This window comes from Pygoscelis adeliae, unplaced genomic scaffold (assembly GCF_000699105.1).
Source record: "Pygoscelis adeliae isolate BGI_AS28 unplaced genomic scaffold, ASM69910v1 Scaffold587, whole genome shotgun sequence".
Lineage (NCBI taxonomy): Eukaryota > Metazoa > Chordata > Aves > Sphenisciformes > Spheniscidae > Pygoscelis > Pygoscelis adeliae.
The window spans coordinates 297,380-310,512 of NW_008825085.1; the positions used below are offsets into that span (position 1 = coordinate 297,380).

Below are 13,133 nucleotides of genomic sequence, written 5' to 3' on the forward strand. Positions count from 1 at the left end.
AGCAGCAGACATTGACAATTCCTGATTTAGGGAAAAAAAAACAAAACCAAACAAAAAACCCCGCAAAAAACCACCTAAACCAATGCTTCAATCTAGTACCTGTTCTGTGAGAGAGAAAAAGCTGAGTTCAAGTTGCCAGAAGGAAAAAAATAGATTCTGACTTGAATTTACAGTCAAAGAGGTGAAATTCTGTCCATCGGGAGCACTGATGTGCCTCCCGTGCCGCCCGTGCCCGGGAACTCAGCCGCAGCTCTCTGTCGCACGGTCTCCCTCTCCTTAGGCAGGCGATCGTTTTAACCGGGGGGGGGGGATCTTCAATGGAGGAAGGGAGAAAATCTGGGCCTGATTCTGATCCCGGTTTTGTTGCTTGGGAGAAGTACCATCGAGTCCAGTCAGCCTCGACTCGTGGTCATACAACCGAGATGAAGCTTAACCCAGCGGGGACCGTGAGGGTGGTGGTAGGTGGCTTGAGAACAAGGCTTTCAAGGAAGGAGTTCTCACAATGAAGTGTTTTGAGTGAAGAATGGGACTAGAGATATTTTTTCCCCAAAACCTGCTTTTTTGGGGAGTTTTTCATACCTGCCAGCACTTGGAAGATGAGAGCAGTAGCTGGTAGCTAGGGCGAGCAGTTGTCACTCGGGATATCTGCGGTCCTCTTCCAGCTCCAATGCAGGGTCGCTGCTGTCTGACCTGGGGCGAGTCCCCCTCCTCTTTGTGTCTCCACTCACCCGTCTGGAGATAACAACACTTACCTGCTTTTGCAAAGCACTTTTGGGCGATGCGAAGGGTGGTGCGGAGGTGCAGAGCACCGCTCCACCTTCTGAAGAAGGACTTTGGGGAAGGAAACGGTGATATATAGCATTTTCACCTTGCTGAAATACATTGGACTTGGCTTTTGGAGGGGAAAAGTGAAAATACGATGGCCTAAATACATAGTATTTGTCCTCTTAAGCAGGGTAAGGGCAGCATGTGAGGTTGTGCGGGGTTTTTTTATCGTTGTTATTTTTTATTCACGGTTCCTTGAGCTGATTCTGGGAATTGTACTGACTGTGTGGTTATGTTTCTGGAAATGTGCAGGTTGGCCAGATGCAGCGGGGCATGGAGTGAACAGAAAGAGGTTAAATTGATGGATGACCAACAAGAGCAGGATTGTGCCTCAGAAGACCAAGAAACTATCCTGATTAATGGGGTGAAAGAAAATGGTAAGGAACTTAATTACAGTACATGAGGGAGCAGCGACAACTTGCAAGCCAACTTATTTTCCTAATTCCTTTCGTGTATTTAATTTTAGCGGTTTGCAGGTATCTGCAGTGTGGAGCAGTAGGGTGAATGTATATTTTCTGCACAGATCTCACTCCAGCTATGAATCTACACCTTTTTAGGTCTTAACGAGTACTGCTTTTGCCCATGCATATGCATGGTTGGAAACGTTTATGTGCACGTGCAGTTTGAATTATGGATTTTAGTTCGGTTTCTTAGGGAAAAAAGTCATACGAGACTATGTAGCCCCTCTGTCTGTTGGGAATCTTTCCCTCTGTTCGCAATTACTTACGAACCCACTAGCCAATCTCGGCAAAATTTGACTGAAGGATACTTAGTCCCTACAAACTGGGGAAAAATTAGAGGTTGGGTAGAAGAAACAAACCCGGATTAGCACCCGTGGAAAGGGAAGGTTGGACTTGTGAGCTCGTTATTGCCTTTTCTGCGTGGCCCGCCAGCCGGCACGTGGGATCCCCTGGCCCGTAACACGGCTTCTGCGCAGGCACAGGTGCTGCTGGCCGCAGTCGTGCTCCCGGGAGCCACTAAGTCGTTCCAGCTTCCATCGACATTGGTGGGGAAGGATCAGTCCCTTCCAGCGGCCTGCCCAAAACACCTGACTTTGTCTGTATCTACTTAATCGATTCCATACTTGCTTTCAAAAGCAATAACTGATGAGGAGTAACAGTGCTCTGCTGCCTGAAAACCTGATTGAAATAAATATTCCTCTGAGCATTTTCTCAAGTCATTTGGACTTTAGAAGCTAGCCACAGTAAATGCAGCGGCAGTCCCGCACTGATGCAGGGCTTGACATTTTCCTTCTTCGCTACATTTTTATGTGTAATTTTGTGGCTTTTTACATTTTGTATTGGCCTATAAATCTTGAGATATACATATGTATATAAATTTGACCCTGTTAGATATCGAGGACTCGGTCCTCTGATGTCTTGTATGTTCAAATCCTTCTGTTTCCTCAAAACAAGGTTTACTCCAGCAAGAGCGCGTAGACTCAAATGTTGTTCTTGTTCATTACCGAAAAGCTGGAGTGACTCCAGACACGCGGCAGCTCGTGAGGGTCCCGCAACATGTGGTGGTGGCAGGTGAAGCGTACGCTTGCGCTCGCCCCTGCGATGTAATTTTGGAGGTGTCTGTCTTTGTCAGCCCATCTCTTTCATGACTACACATGGTAAAGCCGCAGCTGATGACAGCTGCTGGCGCTGCTGGAGCTTTCTAGCCATGGTCCCCTTGTCTACTCTAATAGGCAGGAAAATCAGTGCCTACCTGCTCAATAAAGATGGGTGATTTCTAGAACCTGATACCGCTTCCGTGAAATTCGGTTAAACAGGGCTTAAAAAGCACTTTAATTAAACATTGTCGCGTAGGAGTTGCTGCTGAATCCAAAGCAGCGAGCCAGCAGGGAGCTCTGGTGCCACCACCTCCCCGTTGATGGCACTGGGGATGGGGCTGATGCTTTTTGCCTCCTCTCACCCTAACGACAAACGGGTGCTGGCTGCAGCGAATCCAGAGCGGCCCTTGGGCTGCTGCAGCGCCCAGTTAGGGACGGGCCTCCCTTCGGAGCTGATTCACAGCAAGATGGTTCAGTATTTTTCCGCTCAGGCTTGCTTGTGTGCTTTTGGATGGCTGTTGAGTTAAACCGGGAACGGTGGTTTTGCTTCTCCAGCGTTTTCTTTTTTAACTGTAGTCTTTTGGAGTATTGTTTATTTTAGAGCATCAATTGAACGTGCGCCTGGTTTTAGGATGATACAAGCCCTAGAAAATCAAGTTTTGGCATTTGTATTTCCACAGGAGTTAAGTTCACTTATACAAGTATAAACCTAAAGAAACACCCAGTGAGAGTTTATTTTATATCGTAGCATCTCTGTGTATTGAATGCAGCATTTGAGATTGAATTTCAGCTTTCTACCTCCCCCTTTTTTGAGTCTTAGAGCATTCACAGACATTCTTCTTTTATGCTCAAATTTCCCATGCTTCCTGTCAGCTCCAAGCTGATTTTTATTTTATTTTACTTCTGAAGTGGAACTGCACTGGTTAATTTGTTTTGGTGCTTAAGGAAAGACACCACCTCTGCATTTCTGATCTAAAAACTGGTGGGAGGGACTCAAAAATCAGCTTATTTCTTTATTTTAACCCTTTTTGAGGGGAGGGAAGGGAAGCAGCACAGATTTCAAGCAAGCCAGTCTGGTCTTTTCTAAGCCACACGTGTTGAAGATGTTTACAGGCATTGCATTGCACTTCTGGTTTGATTTGGGTAGTGTTTGGAAAGTTGTTTGAAGTCCTTAGAGCGCTGCATGGCTCCGACTGCGGCTTGCTTGTACTGGCTGAAGACTTTACCGATGGCTCCGTCCCCAAGGCTCCCGTAGCACAAAACTGCCAGGAGCTTTTGGGATGAGATTAGGGGGATTTTGACCTCCTCTCAGTTTTACGCTTGGCACGGGCAGGCAGCCCGCCATCGCATCCCGCTCCTTTTCATATTGCCTACCTGCAGGCGGGAGCCCCGCTCTGCTCGGCAGTACCGGCGCGGCGGCACAGTGGGTATTTCATCGTGCCGGTGGTACGTGTGCCTGCGTGAGCCTTCCCGTACCAGCTGGCGTAGGTTGGCATAGGTGCGGGAGGAGGCTTGCTTTTTTCCATCCGTTTTGAATAAAAGCACTTGTCGCGGAGGGTCGCAGCAACCGCGTAGGTGCCAAATCCCTTCGGATGCCCCGTTTCTTGCGACAGCCTGGCGCTCCGGTTGCGTTTTAGAGCGCTTGTCCCTCCTCGGAAAGCCTGCCCTGCTTCCGCTCTCGCCCCCCCAAGCCTTCAGTGGAGCCACCAAAAAGGTAAGATGCGAGCCACTACAAAAGCACCGGGCTCAGCTCTGAGCCGGCAGAGGTTTCTGGTTGGTGTGAATGCACACATTAGTGTATTTTTTTTTTTTTTTTAATACAGAGATAGCAGAGCATGATCATGGATGACAAGACATCATATTTAAATTTCAAGGGTCATATCATCCGTTGAGCCAGAAGTCAGATAAAAGTATATTCATAACTTCATTCTGCCATAAAAGAGTGTGACGAGGTAAAAATAAAAAATGCTTAGGTTAAAAAAAAAATCCTTACATTATTAAAAAGGCATTTTTAGGTATTAGGGAAGAATGGCAAAACCCACAATAATTCTAACAGTAATTGCTTTAAACTCAGTGTTGCCTTCTACTTTCCCTTGGCGTGGACAGTGACAAAAAGACTACTGGGTTTTTAAAAATAGCCGTAACTTTTTGACTTTCGAGCAGTAACGCAGTTCAGGTATGTTTAAGCTGCAGACACTGCAGGGGGGATACTTTGTTTCTTTAAGAATCTTATTTTTCCATTAATTTTTCTCAGTGTTAATGGGAACATTTTTATTAGGCTTGTTTTGTTTTTTAATAACCTTGTCAGATTTGAAAGGCAGTATCCAGGTAACGGTATGTATATGAGGAGGAAAGAACGGGTGGGTTTGGCTTTTTAAACGTACTCCTGTACCTCTTCCAGCTGGCTGCAGGGGGGAGAGTGTGTACCTCTCCCTTCCCTGCACATCACCACGATAATGAGATCCAGACGGGAAGGGCGTCTGCCGCTTCCCAAAGGAGCGGTTGGGAAAAGTCACCGCCAAACCCTAGGGAGAAGGGGCGCGGGGTGGCGAGCCCGAGCAGAACTGCAAGGGTTGTAAACCCTCTCTCTTGTTCTTTCTTTTCTCCCTGCCTTTCCCTTACCCCCTCCAGACTCGCACGCCCTGGACGGCGATGAGAGGCCTTGCACCGCCGCCGAGGCCGCGGTCACGTTCTCAGCCTTGACGACAGCTCAGAAGGAAAACCACGCGTGCCACCGGGCGCTGCCTCCCCTGACTTCAAAGAAGCCCTGCTTGCTGAGCCCCCCGTCGCCTCTGAGGCTCACGGATGTACCTGAGCACGCCTCGGATGACTCCTCCGCCCACGCCATCTCCCTCACGTCCTGCGTGACGAAGGGCATGAGCTCCTGGTCGCTGCCGGGTGACTGCGAGAAGGCTCCTTTCACCATGATGGAGCCCGGAGGCATGTCAGCGCTGACGGGCGACTGCTTGATGCAGCCGAGCCGGACCTGTCTGGGCTGCTTTATTGAATCAAAGGACGGCATTGATGCAGAGCCGGGAATAAGCTTGAAAGTGGGGGATATAAATAGGGATTATGACACCTGTTCGGTCTCTGATATAGGGATTCACTGCATGAGCACAGGAGAAACCATGAGATATGGGGATCAACTGCTTTCAGACCAGCTTTTAAGCTTCCCTATGCATAAATCGAGGGCAGCGGACAAAAGAGATGCAGAAAAATCTGACAGTGATTCAGAGGACCCCACTCAGAAAAATTATTACGAGGGATTACTATTAGACAAATGCAATGGTGAGGAACCTTTACTAACAAATCCCAACCAGGAATGGGGCTATTTTGAGTCTTTCATTAGTGAAAGTAAAATCGAGCTGCTTGACCTCTGCTCCAAAAATGAGCTTTCTGTAAATCTGTTTTCCGAGGAAGACGTGGATAATTACATGTTTGATGACGACGATTCCACCTTGGGAAGCGATGTCTGCTCCCTAAAGATTAGATACGAATCTTTCCAGGACAACGTGCGGGAGAAGACCACCACCCTACAAGAAGACGCCCAGTTCAACTTCTTCCCCAGTGTGTTCGGCAGCTGCCCCAAAAGGGACAGCAGGAGCACCCTGAAAAGGGGGCCCGGCAGTGCCGCCGACCCTTCTCAATTCAAATCTGAGGAAGGCATCATCTGGGGGGAGGAGGAAGAGGATGGCGAGGAAGAGGACGGCGAGGAGGAGGAGAAAGCTGCCTTAAATAAATCTTGCAACAGCACGGAGATGGTGCAGTATGTGGGCTCCAAGAGGAGCCACTTCTTGGACTCGGTGAATTCCACGGAGGACTCCGGGGAGTTCAGCGACGACAGCACTTGCACAGAGTCCTCCTACGACGTGCTGCGGGATATCAAGGACTGCAGCCGGTACCTGTCCCGGGACCACTCCAGCTCCTTCATTCAGCAGAACTACGGGTTGCGGGCGAAGAGGAAAGTGCGATACAGCGACGACTACCTGTACGATGTGGACTCCATCGAGAACGAGAAGATCCTGGACAAGAAGGAGTGGCTCCCGGACGGGCCCAAAGAAGAGGACGATGACGAGTGGTGCCCCAAGAAACGGCGAAAAGTCTCTCGCAAGGAGCCCCCCGTTATCATCAAGTACATCATCATTAACAGGTTTAAAGGGGAGAAGCATATGCTGGTGAAGCTCAGCAAAGTGGATGCCAACGAGACAACTGTTACCCTAAACGAGGAGCTGCTCAGCAAATACGAGAAGCTGGCCCCACTGAAGGGCTTCTGGCAAGAGAGGCAGCAGAGCCGGCTGGATTTGCTCAGATCGTCTCTCTACCACAAGCAGAATTTCTATCTTAACGGCTCAGATGCTTCGTTCCTCCCTCACCCACGGAAGCGAAAATGCAAGCTAGCAAACAGGCACCGGATTCAAAGAATTAAAGCCATCGAGCAATCAGTGAACAAGCCGGGCTCTTGCTCCTCTGATCACAAGCAGCCTTGCAGCAGTAAAGAGGACGCGGGCCTGAAAGGGCTGCCGGCGTTAGCCATCGCCACCCCCAGCTGTGCCAACGGATTACACATAAATGACATCACGGGCATCGCCGCCGTGAAATGCAAATCGCAGGAACGGGAGCACAAGGGGACGGAGAGGAAAGTGCTCCGCAGAATCAAATTCAAAAGTGAAGCCAGGTTGAAGTGCAAGAAGATCAAAGCTGCTACCAGTACAGCGGAGGGCTCCCCGGCGCTGGAAAACCAGGACTCTGCAGCGCGTCTGAAGGATGAAAACGTTCCTTGTGCTTCAGACAGCTCCCATCTCCCGGAGTGCCATGAGGATAAGGTTGCTAAAAATTCTCCTTTCCTACCATCCACCTCCTCTTCAGACAAGCCTCTGCCATCTGCTAATATCACCACCAATGTACCCCTGATCCCCGGAGGGTATCTGCAGACGTTGTTAGATGCTTCTGATTTGTCAAGCAACACCGGTATCTCATACTTCGCCCAGCATCCCTCCGAGCAGCAGCAGCAGCACCCGCTCCCCAGCATCGTCCCGGCAGAAAAGCCCTTCCCGGCTCTGCAGCCAGCGCAGAGCTGCGTGCTCTCCCCGCCCTCCGAGTCGGAGCTGCAGCAGTCGCCCGGCCACTTGGAGATGGAGCAGAGCAGCTTCGGTAGCATGGGGCCGGCCAGCAAGGCTGCCAGCGGCAACCGCCAGGACTTCCCCGGCGACATGCGGGAGGCGGCCGGGCTGCACAGCGGGTTCGGGGGGGGGCCCCCCCGCCTCTGGATACACTCAAGTCAATCTGAATAGCAGCAAATTGCTATACCAAAAAAATTACATGCCGGATAGCCAGCAAGTGCAGTCTGATGATTCTTATCAGTCATGTCATTTTAATAATGGAGAGGGGCGCTTTCATTTCCAACGAGGTACACTAAGTACAGATGATGGCAGGCTCATTAGTTTTGATTCAGTGGGTTCATTGTCAGTTAGTTCTAGCAATTACAGTTCTTTAAGTTTAAAGTCTTGTGAAAAGGACGGCGAGGATGATATTAATGACGATTTCTTGGCCCACTGCAGTCCCAAGCTAGTGATCCAGCAGAGCATAGATGAAATCACCCCTTTGAAGGAGTCCACGGACCTTTTAGACATTTCCAACTTCACGCCTGATAAGTTCCGCCAGTCGTCGCTTTCGGAGATGTCCCCTCCAGACACTCCCAACCTGTCCCCGCAGATAGCTGGCTCCGACGCCAAGCCCCTGGGCACCCTGAAGGGCTTTCAGGAGAGCCCCCAGGCCACCCTCAACAGCTCTGAGAAGGTCAAGTGGAACTGCGGGGTCCTGCAGACCGAGGATCAGGCAGATAATGGGTTTGCTTTAAATAATCACCAGTTCCAGTTCCATATGTTCAACGATGAAGATTCTGTCAGCCTTCTCGAAAAGAGTCCATGCTTGTCAACATTTAATGAGCCATCTGGTCAAATTAGCACCAATAGCAAAGTGTCAAAATCGAAGAGGAAAAGTTCATCCAGCAAGAATGTGGGTACAAACCAAAGCTCTTCCCAGAAAGCCACCCGGAAAAAATCGCCCAAAACCAACAAAGGAAACGATAAACCGCAAGGGAAAAACTCCAGGCAGGCGCCCAAATCTGCCAGGAAGGGGAAAAACGCGGCGGGAGTCAACGGCGAGAAGGCTCCGGCCGTTGGCGGCAGGGCGGTCAACCAGCTGAGCAACGCGGCCACCGCCACCAAGGGCCTCGCCGAGAGCGCTCAGCATTGCAGCCCGGCCGGGGTGAAACTGGGCAAGCACAACGGGCTCTCCAGAGAGTGGGCGCTGGGAAAAGAGGGGGGCGCGGGCTGGTCGGAAACGAGCCTGGGCAACGCCACCAGCCTCCTGGACGACGATCAGAGGGAGTTTGAGGAACCTTCCAACATCCTGTCCAACATCGCGTCGGGAATGGCGGACGTCCAGAGGTTTATGATGGCCTCCATCGAGCCCTTGTGGGGGCCTGTTGGCCACAACAGCGTTCCAGACATATTCCGGTCACCGGAGTCCAACAGCCTGAAACTGAAGACTCTTAAAATTTTGGCAGGGACATCCCAAGAGTCGAAGAAGAAGGGGCACGGCGGGGGGCCGCGGGGGGGGGGGGACGCCGGGGGCGGCGAAGAACCACAAGTCGAACAACAAGGGCTCAAGCAAAAACGGCAAAGCCGCAACCTGCGACCCCGGTCGCCCCAACTGCTCAACCGGGTACACCACGGACATTCACGCTCCCTTTTTTGATAAAAACTATAGTAACCTGAGCACTTTAGGCAATAACGGACCTACCCATAAAAAACTCTACCGTCATAAATCCAGTTCGAAATCGCTGAGGGATGAGAACTGTAAAATAAAGCGAACGGACCGTGAACAGCCCCACAAGGACCCCCCCGTGACAGCTGCTTTTGAGAAACTGAGGTAATGCTGCACCAAACTGGCTGGAATGCCCCTTAACCTCCCTCCCACCTGCTAAGCCCCGCTGTTCCTCAGTTTTTCCTTCCTGAAAGCAAAAGTTGCATGAAAAAAAAGACGTTCCCCTTTTACAGTTTTGGTTGGTTTTGGTTTTGGGGTTGGGTTTTTTTGTTTGTTTGTTTGGGGTTTTTTTTTTTAAATGCATGAAAATACTTATTACTTGCAAGCTACCTAAAAGAATGACCAATTTTCTGGCTTGGCTGGGGTTAAAAAAAAAACTAACAAGGCTACTCTTTTCTGCTGTTTGGCTTCTTCAGTTTTTAATTACTTATTTATTGGGGGGAAAAAAAGAGAAACCATGATTACATGCTCTTTTTAATGATTTTGACGAGGAAAGACTTTTTTTTTTTCGGAACATTTTGTAAAAAATAAACCACACACACACAAAAAAAAAGAGGTTATGCATCCAAAAGCCAAGATCTCGAAACTTAAAGGCTCTTTACTTTGCAAATGAGAACTCGTTCCTAATTGAGCTTCACGTGGCAATTTTGAGTGCTTTCTGGCCCCCTCTGCTGTTTATCTCCTAACCTGCATCATCTAAAGCTGCATCTTCTGTACCCGCCCGCCTTTAGCGCGTACGCTCCGTCGTGGTGACTCCAGACGAGCTAACTAAGATGGCATCAAATGTTTGATTTTTTCCTGCAGGGAATCAGACTCCGTTCTTCTTAAAGCAGAAACAACATTTTTGGGTTTTCCTGTATTTGAAGAAGAGACTCCCTTTTCTAGAAAGACGGTTGATGTTTGTTTCTTTCTTTTTTTTTTTTCGGTTGGGGTTTTTTTCCCGTCGGTTCCTTTTCGAAATCTGCCTTGTGGTATGTTGAAATGTAAGTGCTGAAATGAAGAGTTTGAAATTGTGGGAATTTTATTATTTGAAAGCAAACCTAATCTGGTATTCTCTGTGAAAGACTGTTTTAAAAGTCATACTGTTGTACAGTAGTTTATGCACTATTACCCACAACAACAAAAAATTGTGCCAAACTATGAACAAGTGACTGTATTGTATATATTTTTACTTCTCTATCAACATTGGGTTGTGAGTGTTTTCTGCAGCTATGCCTTTTGGTTTTACTAGAAACATTCCAGTTGTTAAGTACTAACCACCCCCCTCTGAAAGCACCTGTAACTCACGATGAAAACGATATTGTTCACTTATACAACTTACCAAAAGTTTTATGGACATGACTAAAAGTGTGCCAAATTTACTTACCTCATTTCATGGATTCACCCTGTGGTTTAAAGCTCATAAAGGGAAAACAAAACAAAAAAACAAAACAAAAAAAGAAAAAAAAAAGGGAAAAAAAGGGGAAAAAAAAAAAAGAAAAAAGGAACTTTGAAACCGATGCTGGGAAATGGTAATGTCCTCTCTTTGAAACCATGAGCAGAAAAACTTAATGGTGAAATGTTGAGTTTCGTTATAGGAAAGAGTTGAAATGGTGGAGGAGTTCAGACAACCACTGACGGTAAGTTTGCCAGGAACTCAAGTGTCTGCATCTAGAGACTACAGAACAGCTGCTTTTCAAGTGTCTGTTTTCTTAAAGCAAAACCTGTAGCTGAAGATCATTTGAAATGCAAAGTTACATTGCTAATTCTTTGTATCTCAGTTTTATATATTTTATAAGAACCTGGGATAAATTCTAAAATAGTTATAAAACAGAACTAATACGTTTCATACATTTATTGCTATTTACTTTTCCTTTGAGTAGTTTCTTAAGCATTTTCGATGCAGAGCCTGTCAAAAGCGCTCTCCTATCATAGCTTTGGTGTTTCCTAAATGTCTAACCTTGCGATGCCAATATAGTTTGAACTTTCAGAAGCAAAGTCATTAGTTTCGAATACAGCTCTGAACCTTTCCTTTGATTCAGTTCGTAAGATAAGAAAAGAAAAACAAAAAAAACGGAGCTATTTGTGATCTCACCGATCAGGGCCGGATCATACATGACTGGACTTTATTAAGACAGCGTTAAGTACTGAATGCTAAATGTATTCTCAAAAGGCCTTATTTGTAACCCTACTCACCACACCCTCGCCCTCCACGAGAATAACAAACCCAACAAATACCTATTTTCCTTGTGCAACTGAGAGCCTGTGCATTTTGCTGCTGATTTCTTACGAAACCTTGATATGCAAGAGCCCTGCTAACTGGGAGCTGTGGGGAGCAGAGGGATGCGAGGCCTGGACACGTTTATGCAATAGAAAGCGATGAGGAAGAGGAGCCTTAACAGCAGTCGGACAGACCACGTTCTCGACGTGGTCGTGAGCGTAGAGGTGGTGTTTCGCAGAGGACAGGACTAGACTCGGGTTTCCGTACAAGCAGGTTTTCGTTTCAGCCCACGCACAAGGCAAAGCAGCAGAATTGTTTGAAGTTAATTTAGCAAAAAAGCAGACCGAACACTTAAAATTGAAGTGGCGTTGCAAAGTGTCGACTTGGAATCAAAATGTTTTCAGCATTTGCAGATCTTGAGGTATAGCTTAGGCTCAGCTCTGCAATCCCGGAGAGAGCAGCACAGTAATTGCATTGCATTTTATTTAACAGATGAAAGAAGGAATTTTCAGTAATTCTGAAAACCATCCTACAAATTCATTTATTCCATGAAAAAATGAAACGCTGGCGTTGCCCGGAGCGAGTTGCTCTGGATGAGACCGCTCCCTGGGTACCCCGCGGGTGGGAGTGGGGTGCAGCATCCCACCCCGGCTCTGGCTCCAGGAGGGAGATCCAGAAGATGCTCAGGATTTATTTTGGAGGCAGAGCTGTGCTAGGGCTTCATCCCTGGGCGTTTGGCTTACCTGCAGCCACCGTGCTCTCCCCTGCTTCCCCAGCAGCTGTCTTTTCTATTCGTAGGGTCACCAGATACTACAAGCTCCAGCCACTGCCGTGGTGTTGGCGTATCCCGTTTTTTCAGCGTTCCTCCCGCGTGCTGCAGGATGAGGGGCTGCCGGCTCCCTTCTTTCGGGTATTGAGGCTGCTGCTCCTACGGAGACAGGTCAGGTCCAGGGCTGGGATGTGGCACAGCCCTTCTTTTTGACCCAGAACCATCGTTTGAAAGCCCATTTTGACTGGCCTGCACTGTGCTCGTTATGCTTAATATTATGAATACGGGACTCGTAATAAAATACCTTGTACTGAAACAGATAGCAATATTTATTGCATTCGAGAAATGTGCAATAGGGCATGAATATAAGGCATAAAACGTATCAGCTATTTTACTATATGTTGGAAATCCATGAATACCCAGCTAGGTGTTTCAGGACAGTGTTAATCACAAATACCAGCTGCCTTGTTGCTTTCTCCTTCAGTCCTTCTGTCGCTCCGATTTCACTGCCGTCTTCGGTTGTTATCCCATGTCCTCCCCAAAAATCTCTGACCACGGAGATGTCACAGAGAGCCCACATCCCTCACGGTGTGGCACTGGCTCTTCTCTGCATCTGAAAAAGCGATCTCTCTGCTGATTGACTCCAAAACTCGGAAATTGCCTTGAGCCAACCATTTGCCCTCCTCCCTTTTGATCTTCATAGATTCATAGAATTGTGGAATGGTTTGGGTTGGAAGGGACCGAGCCCCGTCCAGCCTGACCTGGAATGTTTCCAGGGATGGGGCATCCACCACCTCTCTGGGCAACCTGGGCCAGTGCTTCACCACCCTCAGCGTAAAACATTTCTTCCTTAAGTCCTTCTGGGCAGGGCTGCTCTCAGTCCCTTCATCCCCCAGCCTGTATGGATACCGGGGGTTGCCCCGACCCAGGTGCAGGACCTTGCACTTGGCCTT

At 48.3% G+C, this 13,133-nt stretch overlaps 1 protein-coding gene across 1 annotated transcript; it reads left to right on the forward strand.

The window, feature by feature from the left end:
• The first annotated feature begins 1,126 nt into the window (after window positions 1–1,126).
• On the forward strand, window positions 1,127–10,624 carry KIAA2022 (KIAA2022 ortholog). The gene is given in 5 exon segments (XM_009326978.1): window positions 1,127–1,202; window positions 5,015–7,631; window positions 7,633–8,983; window positions 8,985–9,316; window positions 10,016–10,624. Coding segments are annotated over 5 exon segments (4,566 nt in total). The 3' UTR covers window positions 10,206–10,624.
• Window positions 10,625–13,133: the final 2,509 nt, after the last annotated feature.